General features: G+C 35.0%; 2 protein-coding genes across 2 annotated transcripts in view; one reads left to right on the forward strand and one right to left on the reverse strand.

The window, feature by feature from the left end:
- Nucleotides 1-19,367, reverse strand: part of LOC129243502 (serine-rich adhesin for platelets) — a 131,612-nt gene extending 112,245 nt beyond the window's left edge. The window contains exon 1 of the mRNA XM_054880559.1: nt 18,659-19,367. The gene's annotated coding sequence lies outside the window, so the exon portion shown is untranslated. The remainder of the gene's footprint in view (nt 1-18,658) is intronic.
- On the forward strand, nt 5,182-6,198 carry LOC129243504 (uncharacterized). Its single transcript, XM_054880566.1, has 3 exons — nt 5,182-5,352; nt 5,490-5,695; nt 5,771-6,198. The coding sequence occupies exons 1-3, from the start codon at nt 5,307-5,309 to the stop codon at nt 5,831-5,833; spliced, it is 315 nt and encodes a 104-aa protein (XP_054736541.1). The 5' UTR covers nt 5,182-5,306; the 3' UTR covers nt 5,834-6,198.
- Nucleotides 19,368-23,275: the final 3,908 nt, after the last annotated feature.

Here is a 23,275-nt window from a genome sequence, read left to right on the forward strand (position 1 = left end):
CGGCATCATCAACTACAGCAAAAATAACATCAAACAATCAAAGAACAGCAAGATGTTGATTGTTACTTGCAACCCCACAAAACAACACTTTGCCACAATTGCATTTAATGGCATTTAAGATTCTATTACAACGATTGCAATTTGTAATTTAGTCTGTTTGACTGACTTGTGGTTGCTTGTCATTAGAATTGTTGTTATTCGCTATTTAATATAGGCGTTGTGACTATTGTGGATGTTGTTGCTCTTGGTTTTGTTGGTGGTGTTGCTATTGCAGCCATTAGTGGTGTCATTGTGGTCACAATGAGCTATTTCCTCTTTTGCGAATATTAAATTTAACGCGATTGCATATTTCGCTGTCTCGCACACGCACATCACGCCAAGTATTTGACTTGTTCACCTCAGTGGGATGTAAATGACACTTCCATCGCGTGTCGAAATGAGGCATTTCGGAATACAAGGATTCTTGAAAATCATGCTATAGTACTGCAGTCGAGGCTGAGGTTAGGCTAGAGGTTGATTCAGGCAGAGATCCCGGAGTGGAAGCCCACATTTAGTGATAGAAAACGTTTTCTTCAAATGGAAGTAGGTTGATTGTGCCTGCTCTTATGAAAGGCACACATATTTACTTTACGAAGATGTAATTTGGCGTTTTACTACTGTGAGGAAAGCGGTAGTTTATGATAAGCCTGTAAGACCATACGATTTTTTTCTAATAACAGTTACAGCTCGACTGGCAATGGCAAAGTGTGTGGCCTTGAGTGTGTTCCTGCCATGAAAAAGCTCCTCATAAATAACCATCTGCTGTTCGGAGGTCCTCCATTTGTGGAGTAAACCCACGACGCACACTACAAATTCGATGAGGAGCTCGCCGTAATACTCCAATTATGCATCTGCTTTATATTCCAGAAACTTTTTCTGAAAGAACCTTTGAGCCATCGGGTGCTAATGGTAACCATGTCTCATAACGAAGGGTGTTGTCAAACTCTAGTCGCACGATTATGCCTACTACCTGAACCAGATTGTCCCCAACTTTTTGAATGATTAGATAGCGCGCCGTAGAGGAAGTGAATCTAATCAACTGGCTCTCTAACTTCGAATATCAATACTTTTTGATGTTCAGCTGATCTAGTTGAAATAAAGGCGAGAGAGCGATGTCTCAAATCCTTAATCTCAGATTCCTAATATTGATACCTGCAACTTTTGAAACCGTGGCCCCGAATTACTAGACGATGAAGACTAAAGGCAACAGAGGTACAACCGTATATTCTTCTTTCATAAAAACCCCACGACTATGAATTTATTAATATGAACTATGTGGGCACGTGAGTTATATTAAACACTCTCATCACTCGCTTTAAGGTGGAGATGACAAGATTTGCAATGCTACTCTTAAATCTGTCCATTATCGATATTATTTAAACGGAAATAGGTATAACATTTCCTAATTTAAAAATCACCAAAGATCGTAGAATTTATTCGTAAGGAAGCTGTCCCTGCATGGAAGAGGAAACCGGGGCATAAGAGGTAACAATGGTTTGTTTAGTTTAGACGACGACGACCAATGATTCCAGGCGCTGGGAATCGTTTTAAGAACTGCTGGAAAAACAATAGCAGACATCAACGGTCAAATTGCTTTGATCTGGCTTAAGCTGAGTTAGAGAGAGAGAGAGAGAGAGAGGGAGAAAGAGAAGGAGAGAGAAGGCTGTGTAGTGAGGTAGGTAGGTGAAATGGTTCAAGTACCAGTCTGGCACTCCAGAAGTAGCACTAAAGGGCCGTTTTGATACCATTATGAGACCTCCAACGGGCAGATATCAACAGCCAACCAAAGCTGTTGATGTAATGGAGAAGGTTGATGGGATTTCCCGCTTTCAATGCGCTTTCATCCACATAAAAAGTACTTTTTACATAGAAAATGCATAACACCTACTCTAAAAGAAGTATAAAAAATTAACAGAATTTTTAAGTAATTTCAACCTTACACTTTCTTGTATTAAAATGGAATAAGCTATAGAACTGCATGCCAAACATTTTTCTAGAAATTCTGATTAAAAGTTGTAGAATTGCAATGAAATGTTTAGGGAATTCTTCTAATTTTTGTATAAAATTTGAAATTAGGGTTTGAATGGTTTTTTTAAGCAAAGAACTATGCTTTCATAAAAAAAACAAATATAATGAACTTTCAAAAAAAAAACCGGAAAAAGCGATCATCAGTTTTGATTGTATTCACACAAATTGAGTATCTCTCCGACCACTTTGTGCCTAATTTTTCCGAAAGATGTTGGTCTGTACACTTAGCACAACCAAATAATTCAAGTAGTGAAGCCTGTTGATAATTTAAAGTCCTGAAACTTCTTCACGCAAGCTCAACAAAAGCTATGATAAGTTCCTAATGAAACACCCTACACATGAAGTATTAAATTTTACGCCTGCTTGCATGCGACACCTTCGAACTAGCGCAAGCCATATTCTTTGAGGAAGTAAAAATCTCAAAACGATTTTGTGTATATCCACATGGACACCTACGGGTACATATGTACATACATATGCTTGCGGGTGCCTTAAAGTACCGCTGCTAGCTGGGCACTAAATAAAAGTTAGTAATAATAATATATTTTTATGGTATCACCAATTAACGGCTTAAAGCGCTCAAGTCATAGGTAAATAAATAAAAGTTACAACAAAATGAGAAAATAAAGACTTGGAAGTATATAAAAATGTGTATGAATGTGTGTATGTATGTTTGTATGTACGTAGATATGCAGCAAAATAGTGTTATCAGCTCATGGCATGGGGAGTAAACAATAAAAGTTTTTATGTACGCAGCTCTTTACTAAAAAAATATACACCAAATAAAATAAGAATTTATGCAAATATTAGCATTACAGCCAATATATAGAACGTTCCTTTATCTGAGAGTTAACAGCCACACGGCGAGCAGTAAATGGAATCATAAAATAAGCGTTAAAGTGCACACACTTGCGTTCGCATAACCGCAAAGTGTGTGTGTGTGTGTATGTAATATAAATCACGTTAACTGTACTAAACACTAATGCTAAGTCAAACAAAACTCTTAAGCATAAACATTAGCTTTTCTATGAGTTAACCCCTGAGGCGAGGTGAGGTTTATAGGTAGGTGCACACGAGCAGATAGGTAGTCAGACAGTTTCGGGCAGCAAGTGCAATGGAGCACCTGTAGAAGCACCATAACAGTGAGTCAACGCTGCTGGGGCCGTCCGTTGCAACTACAAATACCTATATTTGCATACCTGTGGATGCACATGTGTTTATGTATGCATGTGGATGCACATATTTGCAGAAGCTCAGCAGTGCAGCTGTGTTACAGTTATGCTTTATTGCTTTTTAGTATTTGGTAGATGCCTTCTAATTGATAAGATAATATAAGCACGCGTCATATAAAGTTGAGCAAAGATTTACAGTAACTACAAAAGTTTTCAATTTATGTAGCTATGGACCACGCATGCATGTATGTATGTGGGTAAAAGCATAATAAATTAGTATGTTTTGGTGGTTACAGAAATCTATTAACCAATATTTGTGTGTTTATTGCATCTTGAAAAAGAATCAACGTCTTTCTTGTTTGGCCAAAAAATTAGGTTACGACAATCTTTACTGATATATTTTTTTACTTCTATTATTTTCAACTATTTCCTAGTCTAATTCTTATTACATGACATTTGATGGAATAATGCTTAGTGTTTATGGGATCTTTGGGGTTCACTGACTTCGGTTTGAAAAAATTTTGGCCATGATTTATATACTAACGGTTATTCTTGAGCCGCATATGTATCGCGCATTTAAGATCACACCTGAACTCAGACATGAACTCACTCATGAACACACATTAATATGGATTAAAGTATCGTCAGCATAAGTTCTGCTTCTTTATGGAAATATTCTAGTGCATACTACTATAAAACTTCTACAACTCCTAATCTCGTCAACACAAAAGCCTCTATAGCCCAAATAATTTTTCGGTTTGAATGTCTTTGAATCCATTCCTATTATTCGTCCTTTTTTCGCACCAAACCAAGGCACATTAAACAGGTAGCAGCAGCAGAACAGAAACAGTAAGAGCAATATTTTGATTTATTTTTGCTTTTGGTCCTTAGAATGTTGAAATCTAGGTATAAACGAAGATTGACAGGTTAGGCTAACTTATAAAATATGACAATTTAGAGGACAAATGAATAGGAAAAGTCAAAGTTGTAATCCTACTACTGCTGCTACCTATTTAATGTGCCTTGGAGCATGCCCTGAAAGAACTTTTTTTCGACGTACATATTGAAAAATTGAGGCTCACTCTGAAGCAGAGAAGTCTTTAACCTAAAACCCAATAAAACTCGAAATAAAGTAGTGGACCCTTGAAAAGGTATCTGTTGAGTTTTTTTGCTCATTGTCTCATTGGCCAACTTTGGCTTTTTCCATGCCTTAATTTTTTCTTACAAATGGCCACACTTTTATTACACTTACTTACACCTGATAGTCTTTTACGTGAAGTTCTTTCATTTCTGAAATGCACTCTGAGGTTCTTTAGTATTTGCTGAGCGAGAGGAACGACTTTAGAAAAACGTTGTAGCAAATTTCATATTTCATTTCATATTGACCGGTATGCCAGTTAAAAGAACACTCGGATTGGTGCGAACTTCACCTCACCCATAGCTCAGAAATGACACAAATTCCTTCGTGGAGTTAGGTTATGAGTACTATAGACTTTTAAATCCAGAATGGACTTCAATATACTAAACGTGTTTTCTATACGACTGCCTATGTGGTCACGAAGAAGGAAAAGTTTAGCCGCCCATGCCCTCCCCCATTTAGGGTGGGAGTAAGTTATTTAAATGTGTTAATTTCCTTTTTTAAAATAAACGCATAAAATCTCAAGATTACTACCTCAAAGTTTCAAGTCGATTGGAGGAAAATTCACGAAGCAATAAGTGCTAAGCGCCCATTGCTTCAGGCCGGGTTTCTGTAGCTGCTCGACTTTAATCCAACCCATATAGCACCACTTTTGCTTTGATATGATCCTGTCAAGGTTTAGTCAAGCCTTTACAAGAACAACTGCAACAAACTGCCACAAAAAATGTAACGGTGAAAAAAAAAATTTGTAGATCATAATTGCCTTTGATTTGAGAAAAAATACGAAAAACTTCAAATAATTCAAATAATTTTCGTATTTTTACCGGTGCGCTCGCTCAGCAGTCTTTGGAAGAAAAGTTTTTTTATAATACATTAAAAATATTTGATCAAATAAAAATATCAAAATAATCTAGGAGCAATTACATAAAATGCTAACCAAACGACTACTGAATGCCAGCAGAACGCTGCGCAGCGGTAAGTTGGTGGACAAAAGGACCCATGAAAAAATATTAAATTTATAAAAAGCATATTCTTGAGCTACAAATAATCTATGTACATATAAAAATTAAAGGTTTCACCTCAAATATCACTATTTTCCTTTTCACTGCCAGCGCGCTACCCAGCGCTGCGTTCAGTGCCGCTGCGCTACACTAGCAAATCACCAAAATCGCCTTTTGCCGATGGAGGTTCACATAGCACCATGAATGATCTGCCCATACCGGAAGGCGATTGGCAGGAGAATTATACGCGCAAGAATATAAAGAATACAATCGTCCTTTTCGCTGGCATTGGCTCGTTCATTACCTCCTTGTTTTTGGTAAGTTGAGGTTTTTTTTAATTTTTTAATTGTAAGTAGATACTAAACAACTCCCGTTATTGTACATTTTTCCAGCATTTCACGGATGAGAATATAAATTGGAACTATAAGGTGCCCGTTTATGACAGATGCACTTGAAGTGTGAATGTAAACGGACTGCAACCAATAATTATAAATTTTTATGCTCCGCTTTCATTTTTTTTTAAGTAGATGGTTAATTGTGTGCGTGTATGTATTATATGTATGTGCCGCAAAAATTATTTAGTGCAGTTAGCAAACAGTGTCTAGTATCTAAGCGCGGAATGAGTCGCGGCTAAACTTTTCCTTCTTCGATTCACTTTGTGCAAAAAACTAGTACAAAGGTGTTGAGCAAAACTTGCAGATACTTTCTTCAACCAGGAATGTGAGAAATATCAGAACTACAACTCATTCGCTGAGCACAAAAAAGAACAACTAAACTAAAAGTAAAATTTCAAAAATAAACGCTTACCGCAAATCACTTATTGCACCTTGCCTTTCGAACATTCAATTCATGTACAAGTAGTTCAAGCGCATTGTGGGAAAAGAAATAGAAATATTTCTGTAAAAATTAGATCGAGAAAAACCATGTCACGTTTCACTCCAATTTTCGACGGTTTGTAGTATTCATTAACCAATATTTGTAAAGCTCACACCACTCGAAGCGAGTCTAAACAGCTCTAAACTCGTTACACCTCACTACTTTTTCCCGCGCTACAATCATAAAACACCGCGCGCCACTGTGCCACAACGCCAGTGAAGCGGAAAAATGCGGAACAAAATGTACAGCAGATTAAAAAAAATATACATATATTTTTAAATCTAAAAAAGGTTCGAAACTGAAATTACTCCAAAAGGTAAGTGGCGGAAGCTGCATTCGAGAAACTGGCCAGGCGGTGTGCGAGCAGCGAACGCCCGTAGTAGATTGAAATGCAGTCATAGTCAAAATTAGACAGCTGAGTAACACCTCACAGCATTCGACTCGGAAGTGGACATTTTTCACGGCTTATCAGCTAAGTGGAGTTTTTGGTCAACCAAGCCCACCTACATACCTACTTTGTTCCTAATACCGTTGCTATTGTATGAGCGCCAGTGATTTAATGCTGTCCGTGTGCTTGATTTACTACATTTCTACATATACATTATCTGGGTATGTATGGGTGGCTAGGTAGATGTAGAATTTATGTATGTCGACCCAGTTTGCTCAGCTGTATGAGCGTCATTTGCATAATAATAGCGATAATCAACTAAGCCTGGTCGAAATGTAGTTAGATGGAATATTATGTTTACGATTATGTGGGTTACTGACCGTTGTTGTGGCTGCAGAGACGTCTAACTATGCAACTTGTACCACCATGAAGCTACATACCTACATATGTTTATGGTATTTGCATTCGTATATGCATGTGTTTATAAACTTTTTCTCATCTATTCAATCAAACAATTCACCTGTGCGCTCTATTTGCCCACTCACGTCTAGTTGCTAGCGATGTTTACAAATAAATAGGCGGGTTGGAAAAGCACAACTTTTTTCCGTAGCCATCCCAGCGAACCAAATGGAGATGGGGAAAACTGGTATTATTGCATTCGACTACAGGCAGTAAAAACATTTTTTTTCCTCTCAATACGAGTACATTTTAGTTGCAAGAATATGCTTGTAAATGGTCAGCAAAGACTTGCGATCTATACAGGATAACCAGGAAAGAAATAAGAAAAATACTTAAGAACATTATTATAGAGTTAATTTTTGTAGCTTGACATGTCCAAAACCTAACCGCTACCGAGGTATTCGATTACAGATTATTTAAAAAAAAAATATTTTAATTTTGCTTGTACGCCCATTTTTTTTAAATGCTGGTTCAAGGCTCCAAATTATCAAGAAAATTTAGCCCAAGCCTTGACAGTTACAAATGGCTACTTGAATTTCACATTTTATACCAATATTTTCCTACTTTACATCATTAAAAAAAATTTCTATGGAAACTATTGTGAAAATTATATTAAAAACTGCGGATTAATGCAAATATATTTTTAAAATTAAAGATTACTGTTTAATTAGAAAGAATATACATTCCGATAATTTATCGTTTATCCATTATTTATCATGAATCAATCATTTGTTGATTATTTTTCGTTTATCGATTGTCCATCGTTTATCGACTATTTATCGATTACTAATAATTAATTAGAAAGAATAAGCATTATTTATCGTGTGCCGATTATTTATCGATTATTTATCGATTATTTACCGTTCATCACTTATTTTTCGTTTAACGTTTATCGTTCATCAATTATTTATCGTCCAATTATTTAACGTTCATTTATTATATATTGTTGGCCGATCATTTACCGTTTATCGACTATTGTTGTTTTTGTAGCAGCATACACATTCCCCATACTTACATACGGGGAATGCTGCTGGAGTGACAGTCTCTGGTCGGACATAAATCCGGGTCATTTAGGTAACGTAGAATCGACTGTCGTGGAAACTATTTATCTATCTCGATTTCATTTCGCTACTTCGACTCGCTTTTGCAGTAGTTCAATTTTCCATGATCTTGTTGACGGTTTCTGGCTCTATCGCGGAAAGAGCTCGAAAGAATCGGCTTCAGAGCCTGAATCGTTTCTCGACTAGTCGCTTAACAGCGATATTTAAAAAAAATAAAGAGCTGCTTGTGAGTGGCAATTTATCGCCAAGGCGGCGGTTAACACGATTACATAACTCATTACGCAGGTGATCGGTTACTTGATGAGTTGCGCGAAATAGCACTTTCGAAAAAAAGTCGAAATCTGGTCATATAAAAAGCAAAATGGCGCTGTTTTAGGAGGAAATGCATAAGATCGCCAGCAAAAAAACAAATATATCGAAAATCAACGAGAATTTTGAGCCACTTCTAACTTGCACTTTCTTATATCAAAATTAAATAGTCTAAAAATGTCTTACTAGAAATTTATTTTAATTTTGATTAAAAAATTTTAAATTTTAATTGAGATTTGTTAGTTTTTCTACTAAACCCACAGAAAGTTTTAAACTTGCATTTACAGTATATGGTTTCTGTGGTTGAATGAACTATATTTTCGTAAAAAAAAATTCAAATTAAATAAGAAACAAATAAATTTAAAAAAAGTTATGAAACACAGTGCGTATTTGTCACCTGCGGAGCTTCATCGCCAGTATGCAGCAGTTTGCCCGACTATTCTTAATATTCATTGCTTGAGAAAATTCTCTGCCCCTATCCAATTGTCCTTATTTTATTTTTTTTTTTTCGTCCTACACTCTCGTGTTTTTATTGGTCCCAGAATGGGCGATGGCTTTAATTAAGTGTCTAACTACTCACCTGGGGGGCAGCTTTCTAACCTAAACTGACCTATGCTGTGACCTTTCAATTTAATATGAAAAAGAAGCAAACATTTACGGTTTGCCTGATTACTTTTCCATATCGGAAATTTTTTTTTATATGCGAGTCAATTTGATTTAAGAATTCGACGCGTTTTTCCCACCTTACGCCATTAGTTAATTGAGCGCATGAATCATATATTTTCGTGCATTAATTTCTAGATTTTCTTTGAATATATTTTTCAATTATGCAATTGTTTGCTTTTATTTTTGTGCAACACTTCTCAATTTAACACTAATTCGATTTGATGCAATTCACACGAGTTTTGATGTTGTCTTACGCGACTCAGCAAAAATTTTTAATCGCATTTGCTCAATATTTGTATTGTTGTTGGTGTTGGTGTTCTGTTAATTCATGTTTGTGATTACCTGACCCGTATTTGTTAAATACTACTATTTATTGCTGAAACACATACACACATACATCGTACTCTATTAGTGATCACTCAGGCACAGACACATGCGCTGGCTCAGGTTTTGGTTCGGCGCTGCTCTTTCACTTGCAACATTTTATGTGTTCTACATCATTTACGAGTATGTTTAATGCTTTCTTCTTTATTACAGCTGTCATACTGCTGCTGTTTGCTCCCATTAACTTGGCTTATATGCAACGGGTGACCGCTTATGTGCAATACCTTCATTATTCATCTTCAACATTTTGTGTTTGTATGTGGTTTTTTGACAAGTTCTCTTGAAGATGTTGCAGTTAGCATATTTTTATTGTTGTGTTGTTATTATTCTTTCGTTTTTTTATTTTATTTTTTTGTTCCAGGCAACACACTTTTTGTATTTGTTTGCTTTTTTGGTGTAGTTTAGTTAGGTTTTGTTTGCTGACATTTTGTTAGATATGAGTCTGCGCTGTTGTTTTGCTGTTATTTTACTATTTGTGACATGTTACTGTTAACTGCACGTGACAAGTATTTAATGCGCTTTTTAGTGCCATTCAGCTCCCAGTTTTGTGGCTGTCATAATTTTTTTCAATTTAATTTTATTATATTTCTTGGAATGAGTAAAGATTTTCAGCACAGATTTAAGATGAGTGAGAGGCGGCGCTTAAATGGGTGACGGCATTCAGTGGTTGTTTACAGTTATAATTTGTTTTGGTCTTGTTTTTTCGTGATAATTATTTTTAAGAAAGAAGAAATTGATAAGCAAATATGGGTCAAAAATATTCAAGTAGTTAAGGGATCCAACGAAAGATGATTTATTACTGTGTATGTATGTGTAGTCAGTGATTTTACTTCGTGGTATTTTCTTATTTAAATACGCATCCACAAATCTGAGTATATAAAATGGAGATACAGCGAAGAGCCAGATTAAAAGTTGATTAAAATTTTAGTGAAGGCAAATAATTGAAAACTCACTGATGTAAGTTGGCTGAAATTTCATCAACTGCTGTAATTTTCGTGATTAACCGATCTTTTAATGTCAACTCAAGCCATTCCAAGTGAGTCATACATTCCACACAACTTCTTATGACTAGGCAACCAAAACAAAGACAAATTTAAAGATTTTAATCGCTTAAAATTAGAACGAAAAATATCAAAAATAAAGATTTAAAAATAAAGTAGGTGTAAAATCTAAAAAAAATGCCGAGCATTCATTATATTGAAAAAAAATGGACACGACCGTGAGCAAAATAAAATGCTTAAATTATTTAAACTTGCTTTAAACCTTCTGGCCATACGCTCCAACTGGATTTACAGGAAATTATATGTATTAAACTTGCAGTTCATTATACAAAATTCAATGGCCCATAAAACTGTGCACACGAGTATTTCAAAAAAAAATCCTGATTAAAAAGTTTGACATTTTTAGGAAAATTTGTAAAATTTTTCTAATTTCTATTAATTTTGAGACCACAACTGCTGAGGCGTGAGCTGGAGCGTTGTCGTGAAGAAAAAGGGATATCATTCGACTTCCTCGCCTCTAACGAATACCAAACTCAAAGAAATAGATCGATCTGGCTAAAAATTTCTTCCCGTTCTTCCAAGAAATGCAGTATTTTCTCTTGCATTTGTAAAGAAATCAGTAGTAGTCTGCGCTAGCAATAGGAACAACGAGCAGTTTTGGAACTTTACAAATGGAGTGGGAAAAGTTAATATTGAAATTAAGTTTAAAGGCTAAACTATTAGGATAGTAGTATCTTCAGGAAAAAACGTCATATGAGCTTTCAAGTTCTCACCTAAGGCAATGCGCCAGCTCATTTCGCACTGTCTGTAGAGAGGTTTCTAGCCAATTACACCATCCCAGGTTTAGACCATTCGCCTTAGTGGCAGATGCAGTGACTGCTATCCGTTTCCTATGCTGGGGTCTGTATTACGAGTAAAAGAGTGAGTTGAAATTAAGAAAACGGCATGCGTTCGGAATGACTTAATAGTAAAAGACCAACAATTTCGGAAAGCGAAATGTTCACTTGAAACATTGAAGGGTTGGCGAGATGTGTTTCTTGAAGGTGATAATAAGAAAAATTGTAAGACACCCAAGCAAAATATTTTAGAAGGTACCTCTTGTGAGTTATTAGTTCAAACCTAATTTTAATATTTAAGCTGCAAGCGGTACTTCCTACCGCTTGAGTATAGCCGTTTATAGTTAGAACAAAGACATCGCATGTCAAATCCTCGTATCTGATCCCTGATACTCACATATATTTATTGGCAGCATTTTTCTCGTGCGAACAGAGTGATATACAATATGAAATCTCACTCGGTTTTTTGAAAATCATTAATAGTCGATTTTATCGCCTTTCAAATTACTCACATAAAAATAAGCGGAAATAAAATACGTAGATAAATAAAATAAAAACAAAGTTTACAATAATCGTTTTAAAATTATGGCATTTTTTTCTATTTTTAATTGCTGCTGCATGGTTGAATGAAAAGCGACTAACTGCACATACATATGCAAACACACACGTGTGTAGAAGCATTTCCACATCTCCATATGATGCCTAAAAAGGCATAAACTGCAGCAGTAGCAAAGATAAAAAGGGCATTACGAGAACAAAATCTGCAAACCACACAACTCTACACCAGAGTACATGAATGAATGATTAAATGAGTGAATGAATTAAGTGGCGAGACCATAAACTTCAATAATCGCTACTGAACGATCTAATGTCATTAAAATCGTACAAGGTTATGCCGACATATGAAGCTGGCTTAGCGAAGACAGACGGAAAAGGCAGAATGAGCGGCGAACGGCCGACAAGTGACTACTCGCATTTACATACATACATACGTATACACAAACTCATTTACCACAACTCTATACAAGTATGTGCGTATGCATATGTGTGTGAGATATTTAATTGTAGCTGAGCTGATAAATGTATGAACGACAAGTGTAGCAGTCGAAAAGCAAAAACATTGAAAAAACGTATTGCCATGGCAAATAATTTCGCATTGGAGAATAAAACTCTGCAAAAACTTGTTACCTTTGTGGCTAAAGTTGCACGCACACACATACGCACACACGCACACAACACAAAAGTCACAAAGTCATTCGCCGCCGTCAACAGGCACTTTGACACCAACACTTGATGGCAAATTTGCACAACAACAAAGTGTGCAAAAGAACAGGGCCGACATACGTACAAAAGCACATTTGCTCACCATAGTAAGCCAAGAATGGCAAAGGCAAATATTGACGCCAACAAAAGAAAACCAAAGACAATAATCATTGAGTCAAAGGTGTCTCAGACAGAGTGGAGTGCACTGGATTGAAGTGGCAGGCAGTGTGTGGTGCGCTGTGCACCTGTTGACTTGCCAATTTGCCACACACATACACAAGCACATGCATATAAATAAATATGGGTGTATGAGTGTACATACTGTATGTAAGCATGAACATACTTTTTTTTTGTTATTTTCGTGCAAAAACTTTTGCAAAACTCGCAGCCGCAAATAAATAAAATGTTGCAGAAAAAATATATGAGTGCGAAATATTTCGTTGTTGTTCACATACATACTTATTCACTATATTTGGTGTATGTATGTGTATCTTTTTAATTAGAATATGAGTGCAATTAATTGGTGGCGCAGCTGCTGCTATAGGCCTTGGTTTATTGCTTATGATACTTATGTAGGCGACCACGTTCCACTATTTGAAAAATTATGATAAAGCAGTGCCAAGTGGCAAGGTATGCCATGTATACTTGGGCGTGGCATATTGCTTGCCATGCAGAAGTTTGTGATCGATCACGACTATTCAAATGTGAAATGTTAGAACTGATAGGAGTCGTTTTCGGGTTTTTATCAATCTAGACGCATTTTCAACAAAAAGTGGAAGAATTTATTTCTAAAATAAAAATATAAAAAAACTATTTTTTTGATGTTAATTGAGAGGATCATATTTAGCCTTCAAATCTTTTTTCGTGGTATCCATCACGTTGGCCAATGCTTCGGCCGACGTGGCGAATATTTCGCGCCATATTTGGATTTCAATCACAATGGCTTGCTGGCGTAAACCTTGAGCTTCAGATAATCCCACAAACAAAAATATGGCATATCCCAGCCCACTATGCGCCTTTGGAAGTAATTAGCGTAGAATTCTTAAGAAGAGTTTCAAATTTTCTTCAAATATTTTTATCTGTGCTACTGAAAAATTTGTAATGTATTTTTATTTTATTCTCGAATCTGTATTTCAGTTGTGTATGGCATTTAATCGAACATTAAAATGCACGCTCTAATTATAATATAATCAAATAGCCTTTAGAAAACCATAAAAATCCACAAGCTTTCTTTTTTTTCAAACAAAATGTGTGTGGTACTCAATAAAAATAATAACAACAATAATAAACTTAAATGAAGAAAATGAAGGTAATTTGAAACTGATTTCGATGTGGTATAGGCGCATTTAGAGATTATACTGCCGGTTGATGCATCTACAATCAAATAAAAGTGACAAGAAATATTGGAATTTTATTTACAATATGAAAATCGTAAATTAAAGTGTTAGGTGGGTTCACTCTACTATACTATTGTACCATAAAAGTAAAACGATATTGATTGTTTACCGCTCTTTTCCAACTTTCCAAAAACTAAAACATTTCAAATACCCCTCCGCACAACGATCTCATCACACGTATTTTCATCAATTCGTCAACTGCTGATTATTGGCAGTAAAAGTGCCGCAATTTAATTACTCTGCCTACATGCACACATACATGCATACATACATACATGCATACATACATACATACATGCATACATACATAGTACATATGTATATACATGTAAATACTTTTTAAACTGTAGCAGTACTTAAAACGTCATGAAGTGGCTTAAATTAAAGTCAGCGCGTAGCAACCGTTTACGGTAAATTCGCTTAATTGCAAGCAACAGTATTTTGTGAATTGAGGCGAATGAAAAGCAATCAAGCAACTAAATAAGTGAGCATGTGTGCATGTATGGATGTACAGTTTACTTGCTACACGACTAAGTAGTAGCATTTGGCCAACAACAGCTGGTCACTTGAGTTCACATGCAAGTTGAAAAATAAAAGTTTCTTAAGCCATATTTAGGCGTACAGGCATACCTTTAACGCCTACGTTAGTATGGGTATGTGTGCTAACATGCAAGTAAGTGCATATGATACACTTATTGGATGTATATACATATACATAGAAGCATGTACATAAAGTGCGTTAAATACCTACAGTACATGAATTTTTTGACAAGTTTAGTCGCTTGATTTTTTTTTTATTTATTCAAAAAAAAATTTTTTAATATATGTTCATTGCCTTACGAAAATCTTCTAAATCGAAATTTCAAACTTGTGTAAATTTCGAAAACAAATTTACCAAATGTTCATCAATATTCAGATTTTTTTAAATAGCATTAAAAAGTATGCAGGCTTATAGTTTGGTAAAACAAAGTGCAAATTTCAACTGGTGCAAGAATCGCGCTGTTTTTTAACAATCTTTGTGCTGACGGTCTTGTACGCTTCCCTCATGTAACGAGTGCTGGATAATTTGTTTATACTGTGTACTCTCTCATAACGGACACCTGTCTTAAGCGGACAGTTTTTTCAGCATATACCATACAATTTTTTTTAATTTTTTTCTCTCATGTTTTAAAAATGAACTTGATTTTTAAGCCACTTCAAACTTGCACTTTTTTGTACCAAAATTTAGTGGCCTATAAAACTGCATAGTCCAACATTTTTCTGAAATTGTTTTGTTTGAAATTTTAATGAAAATTTCTTCAATTTTTTTAACTTTCGCAAAGTTTACTGCTTGGATCTATATGGCTTTTGTAGTATCTAGATTGAATAGACTATATTTTCATAAAAAAAATATTAAAATTAAACTGTCAAGATTTGTCAACAAGCCCCTCTGCTATAGTTATTAAACGCAGTGTATAAATATTTCACATAATTTAGCAATTTGTTAGTCTAAAAAAGCAATAAATTTGCAAGTAGAATAAATTACTTTTTTTAGGGAAAAATCTACGTATACGATGACAAAAAAGAAGTATATCCTTTAGCATTAGATGGGCCAAGCCATAATCATTCCCATTATCTTGCGTAAATCACCCTTTATCTGCATTGCTAATATTTTTAAATTTACTTTGCGTGATAAAATTTTGCACCTGTATTTTTCTCACCTCTTTGTGCAAATATTTAATTAAACGCAAATTGCAGCCAAACCAACTAAGCTCGGGCGCCAATAAATTGCAATAGGATACCAGATATGTATGTATGTAGTGCCCATGTATATGTATCTATATAAATCTATCGATTTTTTACGGCGATTGATATTAAAAAATACTTGGATATACATATGTATATGTAAGTACAAATACACATAATTTTTTCGGACTAAAAACTAGATAAGTTATAAAGAAAAGGGGTAGATAACATTATAGATATCTATGTAAATATATTTTAATATGTCCTCTCTTTTATAAAAATATAGATTCATTGTGTCAATATTTAAAGTAGCAAGCAAAAAACGAGTGAATCAAACCGTTCGCTTTCATACTCATTCAGACCCTTGCTGTTTACGACTGGCCCATTCATTGCGACCCTCATAAAATAGATTTACTTTATGCTTTGAATTGTTTTGTAACCTTATAAAGCATTATGAAATACCTTTTCTTCGAAACGCAATGAATCACAGGTGCATATCAATCACACATAGACATGTATCTCTTTCGGAACATATACCCAGGCATACATACATACAAGCCTTCACAGGAAGCATATACAATTTGGCAACTTCTGCATTCTATTCGAAGTCTTAAATTCCGGACTAGCGCACAAATTCCCAAGTGGAGATCTACACTATCAAGTCAAGTTTGTCTCTTCTTCGTATTTTTGTTTAGTTTTAAACAACTTTTGATAACACGTAAAAAAGGTTTTTGTATAAAATCTAAAAGTGGTATGGGTATGAAACTCAAAATGAAAAAATACCTGTTCAATAAGTCATTCACACTCGTATTACCTTGAATAAGATAAGATAAGCCTCACTTCTGTGTCGCTTCTTCAGCCTGATGATGAAAATCTTAATATATTTTTACCAATTAGAACCACAGCGTCACAACTTACAGCAAAAGTGCGATACGACTGATGAACACAGATGGTACTAACACCTTTGACCTCCCTACCAGAGCCATCAGCGCGCCTTTTACAAATACGCCGGCCTTGAAATCAAGCGACGAGTATATCTTGGCAACAAGTATTATTTTGCGCTCAATAGGCGACCAAAAGGCGGAGCTCTCCCCCGACGAACAAAAAATAATAATAATAATATATATAAGAATCTTTAAACAAAGATGAGCAATGAAGAGAACTACATACATAGGTATATGGTCGGAACATCTATGGTCCTGTCCGAAAAGAAAAAGAAATACCGAACTGTACGGACTTTATAATGATTGAAAATTGGATCGTGTATACCCCGATGATCCGGTGAAAAAGTATTCCGATTCGGCGAACGTCTACCCCTCTCCGAACTGCTTTAGAATTGATTAGATTTTAGAGCCAGTCGCAACGAATATTTATTCTATGGATATATAGAAGAAATAACTTAATTTTATTAAAATTTAATGCGCAACAAAAGTGTGTATAGAAAGCTTCTTAGGTTTTAATTAAAAAGTTGAAAGTATTTATGGCATTATTTGTATTTTTTTTACATTTTGTTGGATTTTGGACGAAATGTGGATCTTTGATTTATAAGGTTTTTATTAATTTATAAAATATGTATATTTTTATAAAAAAATGGTGAAAAAAATTAGGTTGAAAAATATTTCGAATATTGTAAAAGGATAAAGTGCCTTAATTAGGGGAGCGCAAAGGTATGAATAACCATTATGGAAGAAAATTGCTATTCAGAAGCTTCCAAGCTTAAGTGGTGTATTTTCTTCTTCTTTTTGCTCGAATACAAGCAACAATATTTGCAGCTATTTTTTTTATCTAAAACTGCGTAAAAAACATTGCCTCTAATATGTTTGGAGCCCATTTTTTAATGTTTTTTGGGCTCAGTAGGGAACCCCATTTAATTTTAAAATAATTTTTCCCATGATGATGAACTGCTAATTTGCCATTTACAATATTACTCCAGCTGTCACTTTATAACTACAAAAAATATTTTATTTAATAAAAAAAAATCCCAAAGTACTCCCATGTGAACCAATTTACTTTAGCTCTGAAACTGCGTTGTGTACTCTCAAATTTATGTTCTTTGTTCGCAAGCCACAAATATGTAACAACAACCATTTCCTTTTTTTCGCATTAAATCACTGCTCGCATTTACTGATTTTTGCTACATTTCTTGCTTTGCGGATTTTCGCAACTAATTGGCTAACTAATTTTGTTTCAAACAAGCGAAATCATTTGACTAACCACATTTGTGTGTGTATGCGAAAAGAAACTAAAAATAAAAATAAAATTAAAATCATGCTTAGAGGAAGCGAAAACGGAATATTTTTTCAGTGCAAACCAAAGCAGAAAAAATTGAAATTTAAAGCGAAAGAACTGAGTCAAAAATGAAAACCAAAAGCAAATTACTAACACACTGTTAAAAGCAGCCGACCATCTTAGCATTAACGCTAGAATGTGAAACCGGCCGCACGCGCGCATTTTAGCATGGCTTAAATTGCTCGGTTATGAGGCTCAGCTAAAGCGGCCAAGAGGTAGAGCGTTTGAAGATATCGCTGAATGCCGCAGTAGCAGCGACAGTGAAGTTGACTGCACCTGCATACGCTTCAATGCACGTGAACATATGCGGCCGATTGGCTCACATTATGGGTCTCTGAACAGTCGCATAGCTATAAATCTATATATAAATATACATCGTATTAGTCGTCACAAGCCCACACGCACACATAAATGCGCAGAAATAATTGCTGCTTTACTTTTTTTTGTTGTTGCTTACATCTATATTGTTTTTGTTTTTGTGTTATAATTAGTCGAATTAATTAAGGCATTTAATTATGTATGAACAATTTTGATGGCATTTGGGCCAAGAGCCAATATACTCATGCTACTGTTACCAAATTATGTAGGTATGTGTGTATATATTTATTCTTGCAAATTAATTTTACCTTCAATTGGTTTTCTTGTCAATGAAAATTTGCTGATATTTGAAGAACGATTTAATCGACTACAAAATTTATTAGTTCAAAAATTTTTAATTTATCGAATGCTATTCGTCATTTGAATTTGCTGCGTAAAACGCATTTTGTCATGATTTAATCGGCTTCGAATTATTTCTAATCCTGATTTTATTATATCTTTTCACCGCAGAGAATTTTTCACTCACGTAAATTTCTCATAAATTTCTAGTTATTAAAATGAAATGGAATTATTATCTTCACTTTCTGTCACATTTTACACCAATTTACACATTCTATCAAATTCAATTAGCAACTCATCAACATCTATAAATTACGTTTCGAGCCAACCCAGTTAAAATCGTTGTTCTTAAGGCAGGGAGCTCAATTTGTTTATTATGCTGTGCTGCTTTATTCGATTTGTTTTTGTATGCAACACGAGATCCACCAACTCAGCACCTTTGTGTGTCACTTTACCGTGCCTGCTAATTCATACACTTAAACACATATAAATTTACCCGATTTTACACTAAAAGTTTAAAGTTGGATTTTATTTTTTGCTTACATGCTTTTTTTACAGTTTGCTTATCAGTGAAACGTCACTTTTGTCTGTTGCTAGCGATGTGCAGTTTATTGCCACTTTTTAGCCGGTTTATTACGTTCATACACGCGCGCGCCAATGTACAACACGTTCGTCTTGTTTAACTCCACTTTTACGAATAAAATCGAATTGCAATCAGCCGCGCTAACTGGGCTCTCTCACTCCCCCCAAAGTGGAGCGAACATGAGAGCGCCAACTTTGAAGTGAGACTGAGTGTGGGGCGTTAACAGTGTTGTCGCTTTTCCGGCAAATTATGCGCCCGTTTTTCTGCAGCAGAGATAGCTTAAGCATCAGCTGGACTTTGCTATCACCTTGCGTTAGTTACCAGTTACGTTGAGCTTCATTTACTTAGAATACGATGCAAAAACGAAGGACGTTACAGTTGAGAAAATTACGTATCTAGTTGGATGCTTCCGTGTTTAATATTGATTGATTTATGTAAGTATTGGACGTGATTCAGAAAAAAAGGTGTTTGGATAAAATATGATATCAAATGGCTAACTTAATGATGCCTAAGTTTTCAATGATTGTTTGAAAGCGGGAAGTCTAAACAAGAATATTAGATTATTGCTGGAAAATTAGTGCAATATTAGTAGCTTGATAATATCACACCAGAAAATTCTCGCCCAGCGGTGAATGGTTTCGGTTTTTTTTTTGCAGAAAAGGAAACCTCTTAACTGATGGCCATTTAAAATGGCAATTTCAAGAGATGTTACTTTTGTATCTCTTCCGAGACTTAAATTGGAGGTGAAGCTTGATAAAAAACCTGACATAAGGTGTGCGCTCCAATTAACCTTATCTATGTATGTGTATACAAAAGGCTGGTAACGGCAAAACTCTGAGAGAATTTCTGCCACAAAATACCTCCCCATACAAGAAGACCATCTACCGTTCGAAGTCGGCTGAAAACTCCAGGATTGTTGATGAATCTATGGTCCACCACAGACTGTGAAGTTAAGAGAGAATAGAGGGAGATAAGAATATTCCTCAGACGAAGAATCAAGTTTGATTTGAACATTATAATTTTAAGTGTATGCGAGTTTTTTTATTTATTAAAGTTAATTCCAAGATGCTTTAAAAATGGTATAAATTTACCTACAGCTCGATCTCTTGTCCCGCAAAATATATTTTCAATACACGGATGAGTGTTTAAAATTCATTTATGGATAAGTCAAAATAAAACGATTTCTAAAATATTTTAAAATTTTTTAATAGTCATTCTTCGTGAAACTAACGAAATATTCGATCAAAAGAAATCCAGGAAGGAACGCATGCATTATAACTTGTTAAATTATGAGCAGAACTGATAGCAGATTTATCCTTCATAAACAAGCCTTAAACTCAAGAAAAAGCGAAATTATAAAAAATATATTTCCATTGATTCAAAGTAGTACCATATCATATCACTAGTACCAGATGCTTAAATATTTTTTTATCATTTATGCACGAGAAGGTAGAATTAACCTTGAAAGTCTTTGAAGTCACAATTTCTCAAAAATTTTTAACAATGATATTTCCGAAATCCGAAGGTCTAAACAGTTTTTGCTGCTGCGGCACGGTACACGGTTTTAATGAGGAACTTTTTCATGGCGGAAATACACTCGGAGTTTAGCTGTTAATAGTAAAATTAATGCTTTGTTCGAAAAGGAAATTATGTATCTTTGCATGCTTCCTCAAGCTCACTCCTTTTATTAATCCGAAAATTCCTGCTGGAAACCAACTCCCTTAATCGATCAAAAAAATTCAAAAGGCAACACTGGCCGAAGTTGTTTTGGGATTTGTATTCTTATGCATTGTTTAATCGAGCACGCAACATGTTGTATTTTGTTTGAGGCAACAACAAGAAGACGCCAAACACCTGTTGGTTACTGCGACGTATGTAGTCTGTATGAGCTTAGTATTGTAAAACAAAAATAAACAGTAATAAAATTGTAATTGTAAAAGAAGTGGGAGAATGAATTTATGTTTTTTAGGCTTCGAGCGAAAACCTCGGTATCGGTATTTATTTACAAAGAAATGCCATAAAAAAGGACATATAGTACACATGTCAAAAATTACTGCTGCTTTGCGAAATCTAAAATCTTATTGAACTGACTACGATTACGATATAAATTTTATATTAGCAAAGAAAACAGGAAGGCAGAGTTTTTATGAGCGAATTAAGTAGTTAAGGAAAGTAGTGTATAAAAAATTGAATAGGCATTCAAAATCGAGCATGTAATTAACTAAGAAATATTGAGTTTTAATTGTGTGCACAATTATTCCTAGTTTAGGTGTATGGACCGCCTACACTGAGTTCGCTCATGTACAGTGATGCGCAATAAAATATGGTCGTACAGCGCAATTTGTCCAGGAAATATTTTTTGATCGGAAGCGAGAAAATTAAATAATTTTGAGATTTTAAGCTGACCTCCACTGTTGCCTGACTTAAATTTCAACGAGAACTTGTTTCAAGAAGTAAAAGCGGCTTTAAGAGCTTAAAATCCAGCAAGGAAGTTAAGTCTGTAGGCATTTGTAGGGGACTATGAACCGAGGCGAACATGCAAATCACGACATATCAAAAACTGTTGGATTCAATGCCTAAGAGCTACTTGGCTGTCAGCACAAATAATGGATAGTCCCCTAAATTTTTAAGTTTTTTGAGTTTTTTAAATTTAATTCGCAAGTAAAATAATACAAATGAAAAATTAAAAACTTTTCATGTATCTTTTGACTTGAATCATTAAATATTAAACAAAAAATGTAAGCCTATTTATATTGTATAATATTATGGCGAATCTATTAAAGGTGATAGCGGTGCACCGGGTGATTAATTTTTTTAATTCGCTGTGTACATCAAGTGCCAGCACAAAATGAATAAAAAAAAGCCGCTCCGCTCCACTCGCACTCACTCCAAATGAATGTCGGCTGTACAACGCCTTTCGTTCTTCTTCTTTTTTTTCTATTTTTTTCTGTCGTGACATTCCAATGCCAAAACGTTGTCGTTGGTCTAGTGCCATCACCTTTAATGAATGCGCCTTGGGTAGCTCCCAATAGCAAATTACCATGGCAACTCAACTCTAAAATGTATGTGTTTGTCTTAATAATTTTCAAAAGCCGGGTCATGCTGTTGTAGCAGTTCAGCAAGCCCTGCCGGGCACTGTGAAGACACTGTCATCAATCTCATCTAACAGTAGGCCCAAGAAATATGCTGCTCCGATATGGTGGGTCCAAAGGAATAGGGCTGTTAGAAGAGTGGGTTTAAGGGAACAGGGCTAGTGACGTGCGAAGTACCTTCACCTTTCAGTTGCTTTGAAGACTTTCGCTGTAAACGGCTCTATTTCAACACACACCACTGTACGTACATACTACATATACTTGGGTATATATGGTGATACCATAAAGTTTTTCAAAAATGCTAACTAACCACGAATCAACAAAAAGCCGCTAAAATTACAATTTAAAGTAGCAGCTTTAGACTGTAACTCATTTGTGTTCCAACTAAGGCGTTGAAGTAAATGAAAAGAGTTAGTTAATATTCTACGCAAAAATATAATAAATTTTTCTTAAATATATTGGCATAATTAAAATGATGCGTGGTTGCCAACTTCCTGCACTTTTAGTAAAATTTTCGATAACCTGATTCTAAACCAAACATTTTTAGCAGACGCCCCGTAAAAGAACTATTGATACATTTTTTTTTTTAATCTTACTAATATATCTGGCATAACATCGTCTAACTAATTAATGACTTATATCTACCAAAATCGGCATATAAAGTAGTTTTCGTTAAAGTTGTTAATCTGGTTTTTGCCCCTAAGCGCCTTGATGAAATTCTTTCAGTAGCGCTTTTGTACATTTAGCCCACAACTATTGGCTAGCACAGTTCACCAAATATGGGCGTCTATAAAAATGATAGCTGCACATGTTTGTATGTATGTATGTATGTATGTATGTATGTATTTACGAGTATGTGCATAGTACCTACTATGTAGCACCATTAGTGGGTGATTATACAATACAAAATG

This window comes from Anastrepha obliqua, chromosome 4 (genome assembly GCF_027943255.1).
Source record: "Anastrepha obliqua isolate idAnaObli1 chromosome 4, idAnaObli1_1.0, whole genome shotgun sequence".
Classification (NCBI taxonomy): Eukaryota; Metazoa; Arthropoda; class Insecta; order Diptera; family Tephritidae; genus Anastrepha; species Anastrepha obliqua.